This window comes from Prorops nasuta, unplaced genomic scaffold (assembly GCF_024137725.1).
Source record: "Prorops nasuta isolate Cenicafe-Biocafe unplaced genomic scaffold, Cenicafe_Pnas_1.2 PNAS00018, whole genome shotgun sequence".
Taxonomy (NCBI): domain Eukaryota; kingdom Metazoa; phylum Arthropoda; class Insecta; order Hymenoptera; family Bethylidae; genus Prorops; species Prorops nasuta.
Window position 1 is genome coordinate 3,292,622 of NW_027116815.1, and position 24,046 is coordinate 3,316,667.

The following is a 24,046-nucleotide window of genomic DNA, read 5'->3' on the forward strand; positions in this document are numbered from 1 at the left end:
CTCGCGACCACCTCGACACGATTCCAACATTGCCGCGCTGATACTTGCACGAATTTATATATATGTATAAACATAAATATATATATACACACATGACGCGAGAAATGATACCCTGTCACGATTGAGCTCTCCATCCAGGAGAAAACTCGCGTCTCATTCAATTTTACCCGAGAAAAATTAGTGAGTGCAGGCCTCGCTTTGAAATTTTCCTGCCAGTTCGACTCGTGCAATTATCCGTAGCACTGTACCATTCATTATTTTTATCCGACGCTTTAAACGCGTTCCCGCGCGTTATTCTCCCCTTTCGATATCCATTCGCTTCCGAATATATATATATATATATATCCAACGATTTTATTTAACGATGAATTATTCGCGAATCTGCTGGTAATCAGGAAGCTGCATGACTGTGCCAGATGGATGTTGACAAGGTGGCCTTGAAGACTCGCATCGATCGAATTATTGCATTTGGTAGACGTGGAAGATAGAATAAAACTGATCAGCAATCGCGGCTAGCACGTGGGACGTATGCGCCGGATCGATGTGCCGGCGTGTGGCAAATTTCATCTCGACAGTTCTCCGGTGACAAATTTCGTAAACGCAATAGTTTAATTAAATTCCTTCGTCAAATTTCTGTATTAAATATAATACGAATAATTTAGTTATCAAATTTTGTGTGGATTTCCACAAATTTAATCATTTAATTAGTAAATCTATTTACGTCGGAATTAATGCCTTTGGGAAATTTACACGAATTGTTTTGAATTTGTTAATTTTAACGTTCTTTGAATAATTCATCAATTTCAGCGATATTATCGTTGAGCATAGAAAATAATTGGGATATAGTACGAGTGCTCGGGGCAAAAATGGCAGAGCCGACGCATATAATATCAACCGTTAATTATCAGGAGTATCGGAGGTAGTAAATCAGGGAAAAAGCTCAGAGACGCGTTTCCGTGGGAAGCTAGCGCGCGATTTCACTAGCACCCTTCGTCTACCGGTGAGCTGTTAAGAGCTGCGGATACGTAACTCGGCTTTTTATTGCGCTACCACACAGGTTATAGCAGAAAGCTTCATTTGAATAAAACGACGTTACGCATTAAATCTCATTTAACTTGTGCAAGAAGGGATAATGCCATTCGGTTCCTTCGACGAAAAATGCTAATACAAATTGTGCCCTTCGTCGGTCTTGATAAGCCGGAGAAGAGGAGGAGGGCTCTTCAAACTCTGAATATAAACATGGCTGAAAAAGTGATTCATTCTTCGGGTTGAAAATTTAAAATTGCAAGTCTCTCTTTACGAGCTACCAACCTGGTTTAAAAATGAAAAAATCGGCCAGAATGCTGATTCACTGTGGAGGCTTCACTTTCACCGGGCGTTGAAATGGAATGAAATACAAGCAAGCTTTTGGTATATCTTCCCTTTAATGGCCCGAGGCCTTTTATGCTCCATTGTACATTGATCCCTTTCCAAAACGAGCATCGCGTGTCTCTTCACTAACGCATAGTCATTTGCTGAAAAATTCGATCCTCCGATACAACATCAGCACTCTCAGCCTCCTCTCTTTTATATACATATATACTACTAATTTTATCTTTTTCGAGGACATTAGCTAACTCCATTAACGCAACTTGCATAATTTATTACCCGATAAAAAGCTCGGCTTTGTACACTAATATTTATTTTGTTAATTCTCGGTAAAAGTTTCCATTCTTGTCGCTCCAACCATTTTTCCAGTCGCAACACAGTTTCTTCAAGTTTTTGCTGCCAAAGCAGCCTCGGATAAATTTCATATGCTTTTCTTTTCGATTGCTCGATCGAAATATCTGTGCTCCACCGCTAACCACGTTAAAGTTTCTTTGCCAGTTACTTATTTTTTAAAGCTATTTATTCGGAGCAGCAAAAAATTTCATCAGTTGCAAATTCGATCCGCTCACTTTTCACGGAGGTCAACCTCGAACAATTTAGGAACGGTAAATTTTCTTTGTTGCAAATTGATCGAATAGAGTTTTGTTTTCTTCTTTCGTGTTTTTTAAGGATAATGTAAAGGTAATTGCTTAAGCGAAAAAGTTGATATGCGTCTCGCTCCACTGCTCTCCTTTAGCGCAAGCTTTCCACGGTAACCAACAATGCATCGTATATATGTATAGGAATAATCAAATGAGCTCATTTAACACCTCATTTTTTTTACCCGACAAAACCCCCTTTGAACCCTAGTTTTCGCACCGACTTCCTCCTTTTTCCTCGCGTGTTCCACTAACGAGAGGAAAACAATTGTTTCCCGCTGTTCGACAGTCTGCAATTTGTTTCGCGATTATTTCGTTAATCAAAAGCTCTAATTGAGATACCAGCGTCTCTGCGTAGAATATAATTTTTGAATCGAGGCAAAGTAATTCGTAATGAGCGGCATCGTCGGATTATTAATAAAGAGTGAAAGACGCGAATATTCCTACTGAAATTTCAGAGATTCCCGCGAGCTTTGTTAAATTTTTTCCCATCTTCTTCTGAATTTTTTGTTGGGAAAACAGTTGGAATCCTCTTGAGGGAGAGAAAGAGCGCATCTGCTGGTTGTAGGGAAACTCGCAGCCTTAACGCGTTTGACGCGCGTCTCTGCCAAGAAAACCGGAAACGCGCCAGAAGCAGGTCGCGGGAGATGCCGTAAAATCCTTCCTGCCAACGTCGTGACGCGGCTATTAGTTTGCGAATAAAAAGAGAAAAAATCGATACCCATCCACCTCAATTTCAACTCCTGACAACAATGAAAATGGCTAGCTAATTTTTTCTTTGTGAACTTTTACCGTTTCGATGGACAAATTCATTGTGCGTTTCCCAAAATGGTTAAATACTCTCCTTTTTTTTTTATAAGCCGGTCTCTATCAATTTTTGCCAGACGGGATTTCGCTTTGAATTTTTTAAGCTATCCATTGTCAATCTCGTACAGATGACAATAGGATTTTTAACGCTTTAGCGCCCTTTGGGAAACGAGAGAAAGGGGAATATAGGGAGAGAACTCAGAAAGGACTGCAAATTGGTTTTAAAAACTAAATATTGTTTTACGCCGGATAGATTATGAAATTGGAGGGGTGAAGCGAGCTTTTCACGCTTAGTTGAAGAAATATTAAAATTCCGGTGAAAATATTATTAATTCGCGGAGGTGAGGCTCGATCGATTGCCATCGAAAGCGAAACAAGAAGATTAGATTTGAAGCCAATGGGAAAACGGGAAACGAAATTAAAGTTTTCTACCCGTGCTCTACAAAGTAAAGATTAATTTTCATGCCAGGCCATTGAGAAGCTGCCTCTTTATGCGTACACAAAATGATGTGACTATATACAGCCGAGGTGCGAGAATCCTAGCCGATATACAATATAATATATATAATAGAGTGATTTTCCAACTGGAAGAAAAACATGAAATTGGTAGGAGCGAAATGATCGGAAGTTAAGTTTCGATTTGCCAATGCATTCCGGTCGATTGTCCACTTCCGCTTTGGGATTGACGGGCTCGAATAACCGGAAGTCGCGAAGGTGCCCGCTGGAATGTTACTCGTTCACGGAAATTACGTCATCTACTGAATTTCCGACGACCTTCCACATCTCTGCCAACCAACAGTCGAGCGAATCATCTGATCCATCATAAAATCCAAAAGGACATTTATAAGTCGAAGTTGATCCGTCACCGCTGATATTCCCTCGTCTCTATTAAATTTCTTCAGCATTCGCTAAATTACATCTTCCTCTCTCTCTCTCTCTCTCTCTAGTGAAAAAGTTCTAAAAGAATGAAAACCAAAAGGAAAACTCTGTAGTGGTTTTTTCAACCGCGCACCGTACTAATTAGTTGAAGCTTAATGAAAGAGAACCTAAGAAAATAAAGAAATGAGATGAAATAAAAGAGAAAAATTACAAGGCAGAAAGCGAGTGCTTCGGAGATTTCAGTCATGCAGCTAATCGTCGATCGACCCTCCTTCAATTCTCGTGTCCCCGCGGTACTTAAACTCGAGTCTGTCCTCTCTTCGTTCTCTTTTCACTTTTCTCTCAAGCCAGCGATCCACGAGCCATTGTGTTCTTCCGGTTCGTGCATAGAAAGCCCTCCGCCCGTCCATCGTCTTTGAAACACTCACTTGTAGCAAGCAATTATCGCAAAATGCGCTCCCACCGAGCTTCTACGGTCATCCAACCTCGTGGCTCGTCCCACTCCAGGTCTTCGTTGAAATTCAATTTAGAGAGCACGATCAAACTATTCGTTACGATTAGTAAACATCGTACCGCTATTTGCCGTCGAATGTTATTTCTCGAGGGAAAAATAGAAAGCGAAATAAGAAAAATTTAACGTGGCTGATCGATTGGATGAAATATGAATGAGATTAATCGATGGAAGGAATACTTGGGAGGGGGGATATTAAAACTCACACGCACACTCCCTAGAACACGATATTTTCTTTTTTGCAGTAGAGAGAATCGGTGAAAGGGGAAGAAAATCGGAAAACTTTGAGCGGCTAAAAATCTGCGGGATAATCAAAGTGACGAACGTTTACGCGTGAGTGGTGCGCTTGAATTAAAGTGCATCTGTGTGTGTGCGCGTGTAATGCTGAAAGCCATCGCACGTGCACGATGCAGCTGATGACCTTGAACTCTCTGCTCATGTTCGACTTTGTCTTCCTGTTTTTCCTGTTCCTCGTCGGAGTTTCCTGCCTCGTGTATTATTTACCGGGCACCAGGACTCCCACTTTCGCTCCCCATGAAATAATAACCACGAGAATCCCGCCGAGACACGACGCACCCATCGATGATGTTTAAGGTGAGGGTATTAAAGGCAAATAGTACAATAACAAGCTTGCGAAACATTCGTATGCGACACTGCGCGATGCTTAGCGAATCGACGATGCGATTGGTCAATTTGAAAAAGCGCTGACTGATTAAACCAATTGTGCGAATAGCTCGCTTGGTAAGCAATGTGTCGATCGAATATATATATATATATATATATACCATATATCCAGTATTTCCCCAGTGCATGGCTCAGCTGAATTGTTTGTAAACACTAAACAGTCGACGGTAGACGAATAGACGCAAAGAATTATGAGAAACGTCCTTACGCGGGCTATACAGTATGGAAAGTGTGACCGGGTTACGCGGTCGCGATAAGAAAGTTACTGCAACAGCACAGAACGGAAAGCTATATGCAGCTTTATACGAGGAGGTCTGTTTACTCGAGAAACTTTCCTAGTATACGTATATACGAATTATATTCTTTGCCCTAGGTGTACCACTATCGATAAATGATACCAGGATGCTCTATATACGTATAAGTGTGTATACATATATATGTATATATATATAGTACAACGGCGAGATAGCTGATTTTTCGAGAAAATTCGTTCCACTTTATCCGCTACTTTTATCCCACTTTGTCACATTTTTCAACAACTCCACTCTGAAACTTTTGAATCGTGAATTAATTAAGTTGGGTAAGTGCGACAGAGCTCTTTCCCCAATTATTCCAACCCTCCACGGAAATATAATGGTTGGCGGATCGATGGGAAGCTCGAAGATTGTTATTTGGACCAAGTGTGGAACATGTCGTCTTTTCAACTCGGTCTAAGTAAGGTTTGGAAGCGTTTGCAAGCAGTGACAGTGTGAATATACTTAGCGTTAACCGTGTTTCTTTGTTCTTCCACGCGCTTGTCAGGAACAATAAAGCTTTCTATATAGCGAACGTGTGTGGAACAGCTGGTCCAAGTATCTCGCAGGATTGATTTTTAATCAAGCCACGGGACATTCTCTCACGAACCACGTCATATTTATGGAAAAGTTTGCCTTTCCTGTAGGACCGTATATCGATCATTAAATCGAGGAATAAAACTCGTGGAATTGGATGGTATTTATCAGGGGAATTTGAGTATGCATAAAAATACTATGGGAAATCCGTAGTCCCCGATAATTCGAGGTATTTGTGGATTCTGGCGTAGCTCTGCCGGAGCGAATGCAAATAACGTTATCCCGTTGATCGGTAGACGTCATTTCATTAGGTTTGATCGGACGTTCCTGCAATGCCTTTAATGAAGTTATTGCCAGCCTCCGCAATTTACAGCGTGTTTTGTACCGCGAGAATTTCGATCACTTTGCCCTTATCCGCTTCCAGATTTATGCAACAGTTGCCGAGCACTGATTTCTCTGCGTTTCGCTGCCCCAGTCGAGAAAATCTCCCAACTTCCACGGAAATCCGGGATTTATCTTGGAATTAATTTTTTCTCCCTTCGAAGGAGAGCAAAAATTCACTCTAATTAATTCGACACGCTCGGCGTGTCATAATGAACGCTCTTTCCACCCCCGCGTGCTTCTATTTTCCTTTTTTATACGGATTAAAGAAATTTTCTTAAATCAGTTTAACGAATCCCGCAGGTTAATTATGCAGCCCCAATATTTGTACCGCTTGTGCCTACGATAGAGCCTGCTTGTTCACAGCTTGTTCCTACGCAAGTCACCTACCTCGGAATTAATCGAACACGATCCAAACAGCTCAGCGCAAAGTGTTTGAAGCTCCTCATTGCTCAGCTACACGCTGCTCAAACACTCCGATAACAATTTACATATTGTAATAACTTATCAATAAAGTTGTAACTATTTCAATCTCGCCTCGATTCTCTGCTATTGTTCCTTCATTAGGATTTAATTGCTCTAGGATTTTACACTAATTTAAACATCTTTGTTACGTTTGTCAACAGAATGCCAACGGAAAGTATTGGAGATGTAGGATTGGCGGTTGTGGCAGGAGATATACTCGCTTTGAGAGGAACAGGACTCGCAGCTGCGGAAACATGGGCCTTATTATGTCAAGCCGCTCAGGCTCTCCAAGATCTCTTTCTTTCCAGTAAGTTATCAAATTTTCTCTAATAAGGTTTTCATTGAATTTGTATATTTAAAATTCTATTTATCATTTTGCCTCAATCCGATGCTTTCTTGGGACTTTCAAATAATTATAAACTTTATATTTTCATAATTTTTAAAATAAAAGCACTGATATGAATTTTAAAAGATTATACAATTGTATAAAAAAATTGTGAGGAGAAAAAAAAATATTCCGCTACCGGGTTTCGAACTCCGGCCCTCCTAGATGAAAACCAGGATCCTCAGCCACTAGACTGTATCGAATTTTGGAGGCTTCTTCGTATTTGAAGATTTTACCAATTGGTCTCCAACTAAGAAAATACATATTTTTTTACATTTATTTTTATTGTTACTAGCATCGATTGTATAATTGAGGGTTATATTTTCCGTTTTATCGATATAATTTAATTTTTTTAGTAAAATAACATTTTACAATAATTTAATAAAAAAATTATTATTATTTAAACAATGTTGAGTACTAATTATAGAATAAAAAAAATCAATATGAAAAAAAAAAGGAAAAAAAATTTTCCGGTACCGGGAATCGAACCCGAGCCTCCTGGGTGAAAGCCAGGTATCCTAGCCACTAGACCATACCGGATCACGGTATCCAAAGCTACTGCGCCTGTGATACAGCCAGAGGCAACTTAAACCTTCAACGAATCACTATTATTTATTATTAAATAAATATCTCCTAATGAAATTATCACCAACCCTACTAATAAAATTTACATACACATTAACTTACATTTCAATTAATTATATAATTTCTGAATAAAAACTTTTAACGTTATTTACCACTTCCAAGCATTTGGTGATAAAAAAAGCGTAGTCGAGAATTAAACTGACTTCCGACTAAAATAAATGCCTTTTTAAATGCAAAAGAAACTAAATATTTATCTTGTTTGTAAAAAGTAAAAAAGAAATGTTAACTAATATGAGAGAGATTGGTTGATCTTTTAAACAGACGAACAAAAAATGGATAGATAAGTTGGGAGCTTTTATGTGATCGATGTGGAACCGCGAAGCTCTATCGTAAATAATCATTTAAACCAACGCTTTAACGTGTATAGCACACGCGTCGTAACGTAATAATGAGACGCCTGACTAAATAGGATGGCACGTGAAGCGTGCTCTGGAGACAACGAAATATCAAGCAATAACTCGGAAATGTAAATAAAAAAAGACGGATATTCTTCATCGTGTGTTTAAAGAGAAAAGCAAAATAAAACTGGTAAGCAAACGCGGAACCGGTCGGTTAGGCAGCTGGAAAAAGGAAGAATATCTTTTCTCGCGTGACAAGTCTCTTTTTCCAACAGGCATAAAGTAGCTGAAGATGATCCCCGCGCAATTCCCGTGGGCTTTGCCGGAAATATTGGAATCGTCAGCCGTACATACGCCCATAGACCCTCGCTATTTCCGGATCCACGTATTTTATCGCCAGCACGAAATCCGGCCCGAGGAAATCGGAACAAACCAAAGATGGAAGCCCGTACACACATTGATTTTCATCTAAACTTATAGAGCACGCCGAGTCTCGTGAGAAAGTCATAAACTCGTTTCCATAAAAGAATCGAGGCTAACCTAATGCAATTGGGATGCGTCATAACATTCGTACGGATAAAAAGAAAACAGCCCGAGGATAAAAATAAAAATATCTTGGGAGAATTAGAAGGTGGGTTTTTGTCAAATGGATATTTTTGACAAATGGAAAGGATAATCGGGATGTGGGTGTGAATTCCACGAGTGTCTTAATGGGAATGATAAGGCATTCAAGCGAGGGCTAAAATGGACCGATGGTAGCGGACTTAGCCGAGAGGGTTGTGGGGGCGGTGCGAGAGAGCACGAGATTACACGCGTTAGTCGCATACAGCTAGACTGACTCGTCGACTCGCATCCCGGACTAAGAGACGTCTTTACAATGCCTGCTATTCCAAGACTCCGTCAAATTACACCCAGCTATTCCATCAGCAAAATACCGCGGGATCAACTTTGCGCAGATCTCCCCGTCCACCCCGTGCTCCTATATATACCTATTGCCAGAAGAGTGCCAAAGTATCTATATGGAGAAAAGTCATACAGCTAATGTTTCTTCGGGGGTAGCTTTGCGCAGTATCTTTCAACAGGGATTGTCCAACCGTCCAATGTCTAATGGATTCCCAACGGTGCCAGTAGAATAATAGATGTACTTGGGAGATTTGGACCAGTGTTAATGGCACGTGGCACTAGCGCATCCATATCTTTCCTCAGCACGAATCCTCAGCGTCGTCGTACATACCACGAATGTCTCTGGCATAGTTATAATAATGTAGCACCGAGATAGAAGCTGTTAATTAGATGTGGGGATTCCGAGGCAAAAAAAAGACAATGACAACACTGTCTGGTTGGCTGGCTCGGTTGAATTTGAGCATGAGCGCGAATGCAAATCCAGGCATGCCTCAAGTATGCGTTCTGTGCCCGATATATAGGTGTTGCGCGTTAGCCTGTAAACAGCCACCGGGCGGTAATCCCAACATATGAGGTTGACTCAGCCTCAACCGCGCACCCCCTTCACCCCCATGCGTCCACAGATCTTCCGAACCTTCTCTCTCTCTTCGAGCTTCTCGCCCTCGTTCCAAATTTGTCCGCAGAATTAATCTCGAATATATATATATCCAGGCCAATATTACAATGGCAAGTACGTGATGAGAATCTCCAAAACTCTTATTCTTACCGTAGCTCTCACGTCGGACGCACCCTTCTCATTTCCTTTTTCAATCAAGTGGCCTTGCTTAATTATACCATGCTGTAGCAGACGATACTCTCGCAGAATAAATAACCCTCGGGCCAACACAGGCCGGCTGTTTATTAAAGCTACAGTGAGCCTGGGCCGAGATCCCTATTTTCCGAAGAGTTCCAGGCTTTGACACGTCGCTGTTACATCGTGTTACACTGTAATATACGCGAAAAGGGTGGATTTGGGAAAAAGTGGATTCTTGTACAATGGAATGAGATAGAGGAGCAAGGGAGAAGCGAGGAGTGTTTAGGGCTAATAAGTGTTCGGCTTGTTTGTATAAGAGTGTTCTATTTTGCGAGAGATCGAGTCCTCCGGAATAGGGTGAGCTGAAAGGACTCGTTAAGTTGGTTGCTTGGGGGATTGACAAATCCTGTTTATGGAATGCACCCCGAGTCTCGGAATGCAGCTCCGCGTAACGACTTTACGAAGGTAGTAGGTATAGGTGCTGCCTAACGTCGTGGTAATGGCGCCAGCAGAGTCGACTAGCACCATATAACTCGATCACCCTTGCCAGCCTAGCGATCACTCCGGCGGACTCTCCTTGACTCGACTCGGCCCAACCCAACCTGCGCGAGTTCCATCTCGACCATTAATTACTCCGAGATGCCTGCTCCTGCATAACCTCTTCTCTCCACCCTCCTTCGTCCTTCCCTCAGTCAGACTCCTCTGCACTTCAGGATCTTCCAGACTGCTGAATCACAACCTCCGCGATAACTCTTCGCTTTTCCTTTCATACTTCTCCCTCCCAAGTTTCTCTATTTGCGGGACAATCTTACGACCGGTGCGTTTAGACTGGAAGCCCACAGACGTTGATGAATTGTCTTCCCATTCCTGTATACATATAGCTAACTGTGGACTTTAGAACTCAACACTAAGAACCCTGTAATAGTCCCGGTTATCACGCTTCGGCAGATATTGCCGAAGATGAAAAAACTTTTATTGATGAATTTAATATCGCAATTGGATTCGTATAGTTGCACATTGAACTTTGATTTATTATAGTTTCCCTTTTCTTTCTTTTGTTGATACAACGAACTGGACGATTTTTCATAAAACGATCCGGGAGTGGTAAGGATACCGGCGAGTCAAACGAAAGAGTGGGAGGGGGGGATGGGATCAAAAAGATCAGGGTCGACATTCAAGGTCCGCCGGATGGAATTCCATTTTGAACAGCCAGTAGCAAGAATGGAATTCCGCGAGCGGCTTCCATTTGCATAACTTTCCGCTCGAGGAAATATCGCGTAGCGATCTGGGCCAATTGTCGCTGGGACGAAAAAAGCATAGGAAGAACAGGCTGGTAGAGCCGAAAGTTTCCCGAAAAAATCCACCCTTTCGCGTCTAGTCCACTGATGGCACGATGACTCCTGCTTGCCCGGCCCGTGTTTAAAGTCTCGTTTAAAATACCACACGAATAACTCGTTACTTTTGGTAAGGTGTGGCGAGGGGTAGGTATAGGGGGTAGTCCAATTAATTTTGCGTTCCGTGCATGCCGCGCGTGGGCCGACAGAAGCAAAAAGAACTTCGGGATTAGCAGTGCTGCTGGATAACTGCTAAACATTTCACTGGCAGGAAACGTATAGTATAAACGAGGAAATAAGAACGTACTTGGAGTGCTTCAAGTGCTGTGTGCTTGCTAAAAACTCGGTAACCCCAACAGCCGAGCGCAGGAACTCCCTGCATCCTGCGGATTATTCACTGTAATATTTCTTTTCATTTCCACATATCAGCCTTTATCCAAATTCAACGCCTCGTTGATCCGCGGCTGAAAAACGCGGCGTGGAGGAAAAAAATTGCAGCTTTGCAGTACTGCGGAGGTAGATCGTTGTCCTTTTTTTAATTCAGTGATTTCTGCCGCGTCAGATTGCACAATTAATTATGGGAGCTCGTTTCTTGTTGGTGGTTTCAGTTAGTGCACGGCAGCGCGGCAAGAACCAGGGTTCGATATGCAGATGCGAGCTGCACAGGCTGCGATCCTACGAAATTTACCCCTCCTCCCACCCCCACCACTGCAAAAAGTACTTTATTGGAGGAAAAAAATCATTTGTTCCAGCGGTATGATGTTTCCGGTGAAAATGGTTGAATCGTGCTGACGATCCAGCGAGATGGAGAATGCGGGAGGGTTAAGGGGAGCTAGACCGAGAGAGATATGGGGAAATAGCGCGAGGGATTATTACCCATGTCAAGATGCTTTAGTGACCATTAACCTGTTAATGTCCCTGACATGTACGGTGTTACGGTTGAACTATTGTTATCTGCCAGAGCTAGAACATTTGTAGACAACATTGTTAACACAATTATAGCGAGGTTCCTTTCAACGACAAATGAAATGAAGACTTTTTTTGCAGCAAAAGCGTAAGGAAAGTGACACTTTGATAAGCTCGCTCGAGAAAGCGTTAACTGAAACTTTCCAATATTCGATCTTGAATCTGAATAGAACTCGATTGCATAGAAATGGAAAAGAAGTAGGCGCACTTTGAGCAAGAATCAAGGAAGAAGTGCTCGAAGATTCCCCTAGGAAGTATATAGGGTTCGTTTTGCCTTGGACTTGAAATTTTATTCCTGTATATAAAGTGTGTTAGAGCAGCGGGAAGATAATAAATGGCTCGGGTCACCAAAGTAAATAAGACGATAAATTTACGGAAATCCCCCAGTAGCAGCGTGAAGACTCGCCTGTACCGCACCTGTGACCAACTTCCGACTGCTTTTAAGCCTCGTCAAGACGCGCTCCGTTCCTTCGGGAATTAATGTATGTGTGACAACTACTTACTTAAGAGCTTTCAATAAACGCTTTCAAACTTAAAACCTGGCAGGAGATAATAGGATGCAAACTTGGCAGCTTCCGATGACAGTGGCGTTACTATACAAACTTTCCTTCTTTTTTTTTTACCTTGGAACAGGGATGCTTGTTTGATAAATGTTTCGTACGAAGTTAGGAGAATGGTAAAATTTTACAGATTTTGCTGTCCGGAAGAATGTATAAATCCATGATGGGAAAGGACAGCAGTTGTTTGATAAACGATTGGTATAATTTTACAGACGGGGGTGTGGTCGGAGTATCCAGGGTTGGACCAGTAGTGACTCCGCATACCTTGGAGCTGACACCACGTGGAAGAGTTTTGCTGCAGCAAGCACCAGCAGAAAGTGCAAGGGCCTATCTACCACCGGAATATCGACCAGGTCGTCTGTACTCCGACACAGATTCAGAAAAGGTATATATATATATATATATATATAGTAATAACCATTTTAGACTAACGCTCGTCAAGCCGGAGTCACACCTACGGACGATAACGGCAAACCATAACATTTCTCATAGGGAGATTGTAGCTTTTCACACGTGACCTTTCAACCGCGTTTTCACGAGAAATACTTCGGACTAAAGAGGTCGCGCAGCGAATATTTAGCCTCGGGCTTGAAGGATGCTAGTGTTAGTTATGGCATCCTTGGGTTCTCCCATTCTCCTCTGGAATCCTTTGAACTCCCACCATCCGCGAGGCAAATATTTCGTCCCGGCGCGTCGTGGACCCGACGGAAACACGTATTCCGGCTAACGGAAGCGTGATCCAATAAATTGCAGACAAACGAAAGATTTCCAGTGCAGATTTTAAGGGATTCCTTCGGTGCTTCTGGTGAATTTTACAGATGTGGATGTACTCTCTTGGGCGAGCACTGTTGGACACGACGCCCCGAATCGCTGCTCTCACCGGAACCGTCTCTGTTTCTCCATCCTCGGCGTTACAATCGGTCCTGGCCGCCATGACGGAGCCTGATCCCAGAAGAAGAGCTACCCTTATGAACCTGCTCGACGTGAGTCTTGAAATCACCTTGGCGACACAAACAATAGACTAAGATTATTTTATGTCAACAAACGAGGGTCGAGTTTACCGGGAGCCAGTTGGGAACGATAATGATGAACCGGGAGGGGGGGGGGGGGGGGAGGGGGACTCGAGTAGCGAAGGAAAAATGAATTCGACAGATGCCGAAAATGATTAGCAGACGAGCTAATTAACGGTTGACGGAAAGACATTGCATTTTGGTTTGGAAATGAAGCTGGAATGATGAACTTAACGTGTATATAGCATTTCTAGCCTTGAGCAACGAGGGAGAGTATGATGGGAAGAGGGGAAGGGGAATGAGCGCGGACATGGAAGCCTGCTTTAATTGAATTACTCATTGCAAGTAGGAGAAAGCTAGCTGTGGCGTTAGTAGCTCAACTCTTCCGTTCCTCTCACTCACTCATCCCTCTTACCTCCCTTTGCCTAAAATCAGGGGCTTTTTCCTCCCGCGATGTAAATGAAACTCAAAGTAGTTTTACATAACTCATCCTTAATCCTCGTCTACGAATCTTCACCGATTTAAACGGTAGCTATATATATATATACTCCTATACTACTGCACTGCATGCCATCACTTATACAGTCTTACGTTGAAATTTGTTAAAAATGATCATTCTTATACTGCACGAGTCTCATGCTCGATCAATTAAATTACTCTCGATCGAGCGATTCTTGTTTTGCCTAATTTACAAATCAAATTGGAAGCTCGAGTTTTCGCTAGATATATATCAGACATATCCGTATTTCGCCCAACGAAGCAGGCAAGGGATGCATTGCGCATCGTAATGTTTCCGTATCTGCTTCTGATGAATATTGACATAACACGATGAATAAAACGAGCTGATGAAAAGGGATTTATATATGTCTATTGACTATTCGGCTGAGCCCATTGAAATGCAAGCCCAGCTACCACTTGGACTCCACTCGTTTACAGATACATTTCATTTTCATATTTACGCGTCGAGTGCAATTCGATGACAGAAATCCACCTTGCTGATTATTTTGTAATTCATTTTTTTCACCTATCAATGATACGCGCGTCAGGAAAAGAGTATTTTGTCGGATATGAGAGAGGAATTTTTCATCCGGAGTTATATGTGACATTTAGCAAGAATTCGCGGTTGATTGTGAATTAAGCGAGAATCGTTAACGTTTATCGAATGAATTCCAGGCCTGTTTGGTTGATTCAATTTCGGTAGGCTGCGAGACAACGCGAATTTGAACGGCGCGCCAAGAGCGCTGTTGCTGCATATCATTATCAGGAAATTGCTTTATTGTTCACATTGGACTGCTGGCGCCTTACACTACGTGCGCAATAGCGGCAGCAGTCATCTGCAGCTGCTTCGCCTAGAATGGCCGATATGTTAAATTACCAGCCACTCAACGGCCCGTAATTCTAACGCCGCCCGGAAATTAATTTCGCACCATGAATTTTCAAACAAAACGCACTATTCTCTTTCCCTCTCGCTCTCTCCATATCTTTCCATCTCTAACACGTTTCCTCTCTTATTTCACGCTCCTGCCTCGATCCATTCATCGAAACCCTTCAATGTTTTTTCATTCTCGCACAGAGTCGACAGAAATCTCAATTTCATTTTCTCGATTATTCGTACAATAATACGAAAATTTGCACTAACATAAAAAAAAGAATGTCAGGAACCCTGCAAATCCAACGATGGAGGGCCGTTTGAACGAACGCATATCGAGCCAGCTCGCTTTATCGATTCTGCTTTGTCCCTCATTAGGAAGGTTTCACTGAATAATCAAGACCTTTTCTTGATGTAGAAGCAAAAAAATCTACTCCGCTTCTTCATCCCACGAGATAGGTACTTTTTTCCTAGTAGAAAACTGAGCGTTAAAATGATTTTCTTCCTCGAGTAGAAGTGGAGGAGAAAATATATATTGCAATATATGGAGGAGAATAAATATTTACACCAGCTTGTACACGCAATGCGAGAATTATCATTGCATTGAATATTCGATCGTGCTCTCTCTTTTTCCCCAATCAACGGGAAAGCCCAGCAAAGATAAATCGTCTAGCAAAGTGTAGAGGCGTTACCCTAAATCCCGCTCGCCAACTTCTACCCTATCTGCTGGTAAATTAATGGAAGATTAGGCACTGGGAAATACCTAATCATAAATAATAGCTAGTATAACGGTCACAAGCTGAAAATCATGAATCTAGCCAGTAACCGAGAAGATGTCGAACATCTTTAAAGATGTGTACAGCATTTTCTTAATAAAAATCCTGCATAGACTGCAGTATATATGATAAAGAAGGTTTTTTGACATTAAATGTTCTCGCATATACATATACCCGTGGTATTTTACTTGATATATTCGAGAAGATAAATACGGTGATAAAATTAATGAGATTGATAAAATGATGGTGTGGTGATGGTAACGCGTAGGTGACTTTGGGGTATGAAGCGATAAATTATATAGATCGGTGTATGAGAGATGGAGGGTTGGAAAGGGAGAGGTAGGCAGAGAGGGAGGGGGAGAGAGAGAGAGAGAGAGTACCGATGAAGTGGAGCTGGTAGTGGTTGAGGGAACTAAAGATAAGATGGTAGGAGCGCGTGCTTTGAGGTAGGTTAAGGCAACTCGGGCGGCACCACCATCAGCTGCTTCCAGAGCTACCAATAACTCTCAACTACAAGTCGCAAGAACGTCTCGCCTCGTCACATAATCGCGAATAGCTCATGTTTGCCCTCACTATTACCCCATCTCCTTATTCCCACGTAATATCGCACTCCCCTGTTTTCGCTCATTGCCTCCCGGATGTAATTTGCAATTATTACGCTGGACCTGGCATCAATCGACCTCCATCGCTATACCTGTGACCTGCAGACTGCATCGAAATGTAGTAAAATCCAAATTGCAGGCGAAATTCTTCCCTTGTGATGAGTTATTGCCGCAATATATATCCCTTGATCAATTGCAAGTTTTAACATTTTTAATTGGTTATCGACAAACTTGAGATTTAACGTTAAACAATAATTGGCAAAAGTTTTCAATAGGTCGCCCGAGGTCTAACCCGCCGAATTGAATCGCTCGTTCTCCGATTCGATCGATACCGTCATTTTCCATTCGGCAAGGAGCGCCGTAGTATTAAATTGAATCAAATTTTGCGGTTGTTTTTCAAGAAGAAAGAAAGCTGTACTTATAAAGGGATTTCAATTAAGGTTCGTTGATCGATCGAAGGAGGATTTTCAGGGAGCTTAATCTGCTGAAAGTGGTACATAGTGGGAGAGATTGTGTGTGGCGCTGACACCCTCTCACAATGTACACTTTGGCGGATTTAGAAATTCATCAGGAAGGTTATAGATGTGGGTTCCCCGGCTGTAATAAGATTTGCGCGCGCGTGTTTATCGAGCTACTTGAGTAGCTCGATTATCCGATTTTGAAACTCGGCTTTTCCAGTAGACAAACTATTAGTTTAAGGGAACAATGAACGGGACCGAGTTCTATAGAGTCGAGGTAGCCATGACCCATGGGTAGCAGTAAGAGACAGAGGCTGCAGTCGCTGTCGACCTATTATCTCATCATTGTTTTGCCCTTTCTACGACGGTGAGCGCGAGGAGCCGTTTATTCCCATCGTTTCCAAGCTCATTGAATTATTGAACAAAAAAAACACGCGTCCTCTCTCTCGTATACTCGAATCAATGTCTCCAATCACCCGATCGGTCATTTGAATTCGAGGGACTCACTCGCATATTTATATATATATATATATATATAGTATATATAATGTATATCCTTGCGAATATGACGAATTTACGCGCGCTGTTCGTTCAACAGAATTAATTGCTTCAATCAATCGGATGTTTGCTTAAATCTCTCCTGTGTACGTTTAATTACTTGATCCGCTAATTGCGTTGATCGTTTCGCTGAAAATTTGCTCTCGACGTTTTACAGGTGATTTCGGAGTACTGTCGAAGCAGATTACAGGCAAAACCCTTCACTCACACAGTCATGGATATGTATCGTGAAGTCGTGCGTTCTCCGCAGTACAATGCGCGAAAACGAGAGGCTTATCGACGCCTGAATTCCCAGCAGGCATCAACGATTAAACCCGCCAATCGAATTCCTCAGAAGCACCATTTCCAAGAGCACCTTCAACAGCAGAACTACGCCAGGATAGAGCAGCAGCGATCGGTTTGTCAGACTCAGCAACCGCAATGTCACTTTCAGTTACAAGGTCAAACCAAGTCCAATCAACAGGCGACGCTGAAGAATTCCCTGCTGCAGAATGGATACCGCCAAGTGGGAGTCGATCAGAAATCCTTGCACAACTATCGATCAAAGATCGAGCAGAAGCAACCGATTCAGTATCATCAGCTGAAGGTTCTGGACCATCTGCAGCAAGAACGAAAAGCTCATCGTGGTCATCATAACCATCAGGGAGCAGCCCTGTTCAAAAAGCAATCGAGAAACTCGCAATCTCACCCGAATCTGACCAGTCTCTACGACCAGCAGTGTCCACCATCCGAGCATATTTTGACCAATAGGAAACCAACCTTCCAATCGCAGATTGATATTCAGCAAGCAAACTCGGCTATTCAGCCGCAGCAGCAACATTACTACCACGCCAGGACCAATTCCCAGCCAGTTTACACCCAGCAGGCCAAGAGCAGTGGGAATCTTTCGGTTGCTGCAGCCGATGGTGATCCACGCAATTTCCGCAACGACCCCATCTATGCTCTTCCCATGAAACCTTTTCTCAGTTCCCAGGACGTCAGAGCTAACGGGCTCTCTGCGAAATCTACTGGAATCCATCGCAAAAACGACGCGAATGCTCCGAGGTAAGCGTATATATATGTACCTACGTCGATTCTTTTTAAGAATTTCATATATTTCCTTCCATTTCGTTCTTCTTCCTTTTTTTTTATCGAGCTACAGTTAATATTTGTGGAGCAAGAGTGGAATTGCTATTTTGCTGAACAAAGTGTGGATTTTGCAGGCATCGAGCGAATAGCGGATACTCTCATCCCGACATCGCTTCTCATTTGAACGGACGACGAGAGGATATTTGCACAAGGCTGGAGGATAGAAGTAATCCAACGCTGCAGAGACAACATTCGAGTCCCCAGCTTTCGAACAGAGAGCTACAGAGTGATGCGGGGCATTTATCGCAGCCGAACATTGTAGGCGAGCAGCGATGTACGAGAGTTAAAAACGAGCAGAACTTTCAGCAACAAAATCAATTGTCTTCCGCGAGAGTTCGGGCTGTCCAAGGTCCGCCCAAGCCACCCAGGATCATCACCTCCCTGAGAAAAGCCATGTCGGACACTGAGGCTCATCAGGATGAAAAGCCTATCAAGCCGCCTAGGTATTTACCCCCTCTCTCTCTCTCTCTCTCTCTCTTACACATTAAATCTTGCTACTCGTATAATTTTTGCCATTTTATGGCAAACTCGCAATTCACGCCGTCGCGCCGCTTCGAGCGAGTAAAGTGAAAATTTTCCACCCCCATTCGAGTGGAATTTTAACGATCGCAATAAAACGCTCTCGTGAAGTTAGGATTAAAATGTACGCAAGGGTGAAATAACTTTGCTGGGCAACTTTGAAACAGCCGAATCCAATGCGTGCACGCAATACCAACTTGGTGATAGATGCTTCCAGGTCTCACCTTTCCAACTTGCTTCGCGACAGCTATCAAGTTTAGAACTCAACTACCAGTCCAATGGAAACGTAGCAATTAGTTTGGAAGTTTTTGGACCTCCGGTATAAAAGCAGATTTATCAGTATTTAATTGAAAGCTCCATCTATCCAGTCAATCAATCTGGTTTTGTTATTTATTCGTGCAATTTGGCGGACCAATTGATCCATTTAAATTTTTATTTTAACTGAAACGGCGTTTCCGTTGTGGACTTTTATACGATAATATTATATTTTTATCTCTTTGAATTTTTGCAAAAATCCGAGAGGTACAAAGACTATACTCTCTATACCATTCTCATTTTCTAAAACAAATTGTGAAGATTGACGTGAAACCAAAAGACCTCTGACCTTTTATCTTAACCTGAGAAACTTGCTGGAAGAGACCGCGAAACCGTGTAGGGAAAAACGAGGAAGCAAGGATGGACTTAGCAATGACCGTCCTAAAAAAAAAGAAGCAAAGAGAGTAGTTAAAGTTTAATTAAACTTGGAGCCTAAGTTCGTTAACGCAGTTGCACATAGCATTTTCTGGCGCGCGCGACGTCTATATAGGAATTTATTATATTAGCTGTTAGCTACTACGATTTTCCGAAGAAAATTAAACGCAGAAAATGAGTATAATAAATTGAATTATACCTTTGTACGTAATTACTTCCAATCGTTTAATAATTATACGCATCGTTTATCGAATATTTCCGTTAAATTTATAATTGTGTCGCATAAACCTTTGATAAAATAATGCCTCAAATGTATCTATTGTACGATGTTCAGTTAACTGAAATATTATAAATTGTTTTAACTGCTTTAAGCGTAGTACTAGTAGTAACGTACAATATACAATTTCACGCCTTCCATTTTATGGTTACAGGAATCTAGTTAGGAATGGCCCCAGGGCACGACGTGGGAAAGCGGTGCAAAGGGCACCATCCAGGCTTTACAGAGCCGTTGGTGGACCCACAAGATGTTTTAACAAAGCGCAATGCGTGGGTCCCGAATTTGTTGTTCGTGCCAATCAACCAGCGAAAACGCTCTGCGTAGGATCAGTAAAGGTATTGATTATTTTAAATATGTCGTAAACTTAATCCTAAGTCTGAAGGAATTATTAAATTAAAATAAAAAGTACAAATAAATTTTTTTGGACTAAAGATTTAGCTTTATTAATATTTAAAAAAGATGTTTTAAAGTTTAAAAAAATATTCCGGTACCGGGAATCGAACCCGAGCCTCCTGGGTGAGAGCCAGGTATCCTAGCCACTAGACCATACCGGATACGTTGTAACATCCGAATAACAATGATAGAAATCCAACTGCATGTTCTATATATAGTTAATATTAATATAAACATTCTTTAGAAAACTTCTATTTATCAAGCTTAAAAATATAAATTTTAACGGTTTTAAAATGTACATTAACTAAAAATAATTGGGTTAATACTGTGTTGCTATATTAATCGTTAAAATGAAAAATAATTTGTTAGTAGTATGTTTATTTGATTTATACTAAAGCTTTTAATTCTCTTGACGTGTATTTACTATTCTAACGTTGCCAATTGTGTTGTGATTAGCATTAACCGACAGTCGGGTTTGAAATATTTCGCAAAAAAGTGGTGGGGGTAATCGATGGACGACTAGCAAGAGAATTTTGCAAGATTACCACGTATTTTCGTCGATTCTTACACACGTCAGCTGTTATGGATCGGCGTTCCTCCCTCTGCTATATATAACTCTCACTACTACTGAAAACAGTCATGCTAACTTTACCGCTGAAAACAAATACGTATACCGTGTGTATCTATAAATATGAAGACACTTGTTATACATTCGTAGAAGTAATCAATAATTCACTTATATTACATTCAAATAGTCCCAATTTTAAATGTTACTTATTTATCATATTTGTCATATATTACAATTCTTTTTTTATATATATTGAAAGTTATTAAAAATTTATTTACTTCTATTTCTAAATTAATTTAATATTATTTTAATGTTTAAACCTAAATAATTTTTTAATATCCAATATATCAGTTTTATATTGCGTACAAGTTATAAGAAAATCAAAACTCTTACTACTTTATTATTTAAATATAAAAAATTATTAATTATATCGTAATAACATTAATCTAAAATTAATATCTTTCAAAAGTTTATTGAAATAAAAATGAAAAAAAAAACTTCCGGTACCGGGAATCGAACCCGAGCCTCCTGGGTGAAAGCCAGGTATCCTAGCCACTAGACCATACCGGATAAGTTGGGAGAGCTGTCTTTAATACTTAACTCCTTCTGAGAGAGGATGTAATACTTTGAAAAAAATTCTGATATTGGAAATTTAATCTATCATTAATTGCAGATCAATTATAATTTAATTATAACTAAATTCTTAATTTATTTTTTTACTTTTTTTAAGCACTCAATCTTTCTATTTACTTAATCGATATTCAAGTTTTTATCATTGGAACTTTTATTATCATTAGAAATTTTTTAAAAATCAGTTTTCTAAAAATTTGTTAACAACCATTTCGGTAATAACAAATCTATTTTTAACTAAACACATATGTCATATTGAATGCATTTCCTACTGTAAACCAAAAGTTTCATCATTTCCAACTTTCCGAAATCAATGAAAATTTATGTTAAATTGAAAAATTTGAGATGAACCTATTAATATTACAGCTGTACATTGTACAACTAAAAACCAACTGAAATGGGAAAAAACTATCGGAAAAAAGAGAAATTACAAAAAAAGTGGTCTTTTTATTTTTCATTTATAAAATCAGCGTTACTTATAAAATAACAAAGTTATATTGCGAAAAATTGGAAATATAAACTGTGAATATCATTTACTTATAAATCAATTATAAATAAAAAATGAAAAAAAATATTCCGGTACCGGGAATCGAACCCGAGCCTCCTGGGTGAAAGCCAGGTATCCTAGCCACTAGACCATACCGGATTATACGAGAATGGGTCTAAAAGTCTCGGTATAAGGGCAACGATATACTGGATACATTCATTATTTTATTATCATTTTTACAAACATTCGCAATACATATATGTTTATTTATCGATTATTTTATTTAAAAACAGGCATCAAATTCTGGTCGGATAGTAGTAATAATGCTGACTGGTCAACGTATAGAAGTTACTTGCGACCCACAGAAAATAACGGCGGGAGATTTATTTAAGGTAATTCTGAACCAAAACTATTAAATTTATTGCAAAAAAAATTAAAATCTAATATGCCAAGCGCACTGATTAATTTACGAGATATAAAACTCATCGAAACTTAATTAGAGCTCAGAAGTTATTGGAAAAGAGGCAGGTGTTGATCCCGACTGATAACTCGTTCTATTACCAAAGCAGTTACTGAGAACTAACTTCGATCTTGGACTAATAAAAATCTTTTAGTCCCTTTATTTCCGTGAAATCTCCTCGGATTACCGCTAAAGCGATTTTGTAGACATAGTAATAGACTTTAAAGTTGAGCTTTCAGTTCGTCCGCTCTTCTGCTGCCAATCGATAAAATATTCTGTCAGAATTGAAAAAATTTACCGATAGAATTTATCGATCACTTTAAAACATTTAATTAAGAGTAATTAATAATTTTCAGGCGATCGTACAGGCAGAAGAGCTTGAGGAAAATTTTACCTTGGGTCTTGCTGTACTGCTAGCCGGTGATTTCGCGATGCTACCAGCGGACACAAAATTGCACAAAGTTGCACCACCAGGATGGTTAAGCTGTAATAAAAATAAAGGTCTCTTGGGTTTGCCTACTAGTTTTATGTTGTACTTGAGGCTCCGCTTTTTCCTCCCTTCTCTTCGAGGTGTCAGGTAAATCACGCTTACTGACATTATTACTCCCTCACAAAATCTAATTTCTCACTGTCCATATTAATTATCGTAACATTAATTACCACACAGAAATTGGATATCGAAGCACTTGATGTACCTGCAGCTAAGAAGGTGCATTCTGGAGCAGCAGCTAATGTGCTCTTTTCCTGATCTTGTCAACTTAATTGGCCTTGCTTTGCAGGCGGAATTTGGCAATCACAATGCCAACGTAAGTCGTACACTTCTATATATATACAGCATTGGCTTAATTAAATTTCTAATAACTCTTCGATTTTTCAGGAACACGGCTGTGGCGATTATTTCCTTTTGGAGCACTACATCCCAGAATCACTGATATTAAATGTAGATCAGCAGAGTGATAACAATAGTCAAGTGCTGCGTATGAAATTACATCAAGCTCATCGGGAGCGCTATGGACTGGATTCTAACAAAGCCGAGGATATGTTTGTAATCCACGCACAATCCTTACCGGATTACGGATCGCACTACTACATAGCAACAATGGAGACAAAAGAATTGGAAAGGGCGATGATGGCACAGCGAAAGCGCAAACAGGAAAATAACACGCCTTGCAAAGGCTCGGAAAATATTTATGAAATTGGTAAGGTGGAGTTTTCTAGGTGGAGCTCGTGCGAAACGGTGAATAAGAGTAATGCCGATGCGGAGAATGACGGAAAAAGCTCGAAAAGTGATATATATGGAACGAGCAATGGGAAAACATCGCAAACCGAGAATTTGAGTAATAGTGGAAAGAGGGGGGGTAGGTTGAAAAAATCAGAGAGCAACGTTTGGTTGGCCATACACGCGCAGGGCCTGAAGCTTTTTGAAAGGGGTGGCGAGCCAAGAGAGAGATTAGAATTGGCCCAGTTTCATTGGAAGGATATTCAAACGTTGAGCTACAGTAAAAGCTGCCTTGTCATAAATAGTAAGCTCAATCACAAACGTTGCAAGTTTAAACTTAGAATGGACCACCGAAAGTGAGCACATAAATCATTTAAACTAATGCATTGCAATTGTAAACACTGTATACTAACTT

At 40.8% G+C, this 24,046-nt stretch overlaps 1 protein-coding gene, 1 long non-coding RNA gene and 4 other non-coding genes across 6 annotated transcripts in view; 1 reads left to right on the plus strand and 5 right to left on the minus strand.

Annotated features, from left to right (window-relative positions):
* LOC136780245 (tyrosine-protein phosphatase non-receptor type 13-like) overlaps positions 1-24,046 on the plus strand; it is a 26,791-nt gene continuing 2,745 nt past the window's right edge. The window contains exons 1-12 of the mRNA XM_066738487.1: positions 1-64; positions 4,449-4,797; positions 6,725-6,870; positions 12,700-12,872; positions 13,306-13,470; positions 17,418-18,304; positions 18,463-18,831; positions 20,029-20,209; positions 22,246-22,344; positions 22,769-22,989; positions 23,080-23,218; positions 23,290-23,987. Of these exons, the coding sequence (XP_066594584.1) occupies positions 6,726-6,870; positions 12,700-12,872; positions 13,306-13,470; positions 17,418-18,304; positions 18,463-18,831; positions 20,029-20,209; positions 22,246-22,344; positions 22,769-22,989; positions 23,080-23,218; positions 23,290-23,987 (3,077 nt within the window). The 5' untranslated portion in view covers positions 1-64; positions 4,449-4,797; position 6,725. The remainder of the gene's footprint in view (positions 65-4,448; positions 4,798-6,724; positions 6,871-12,699; positions 12,873-13,305; positions 13,471-17,417; positions 18,305-18,462; positions 18,832-20,028; positions 20,210-22,245; positions 22,345-22,768; positions 22,990-23,079; positions 23,219-23,289; positions 23,988-24,046) is intronic.
* TRNAE-UUC (transfer RNA glutamic acid (anticodon UUC)) lies at positions 7,417-7,488 on the minus strand. Its single transcript has one exon. It is a non-coding gene; the product is annotated as a tRNA-Glu (tRNA).
* Positions 20,357-20,428, minus strand: TRNAE-CUC (transfer RNA glutamic acid (anticodon CUC)). Its single transcript has one exon. It is a non-coding gene; the product is annotated as a tRNA-Glu (tRNA).
* Positions 21,334-21,405, minus strand: TRNAE-UUC (transfer RNA glutamic acid (anticodon UUC)). The gene has a single exon. It is a non-coding gene; the product is annotated as a tRNA-Glu (tRNA).
* On the minus strand, positions 22,040-22,111 carry TRNAE-UUC (transfer RNA glutamic acid (anticodon UUC)). The gene has a single exon. It is a non-coding gene; the product is annotated as a tRNA-Glu (tRNA).
* LOC136780247 (uncharacterized) lies at positions 22,205-23,246 on the minus strand. The gene is made up of 3 exons (XR_010823738.1): positions 23,108-23,246; positions 22,807-22,896; positions 22,205-22,687 (listed from the first exon to the last, which is right to left on the minus strand). It is a non-coding gene; the product is annotated as an uncharacterized lncRNA (long non-coding RNA).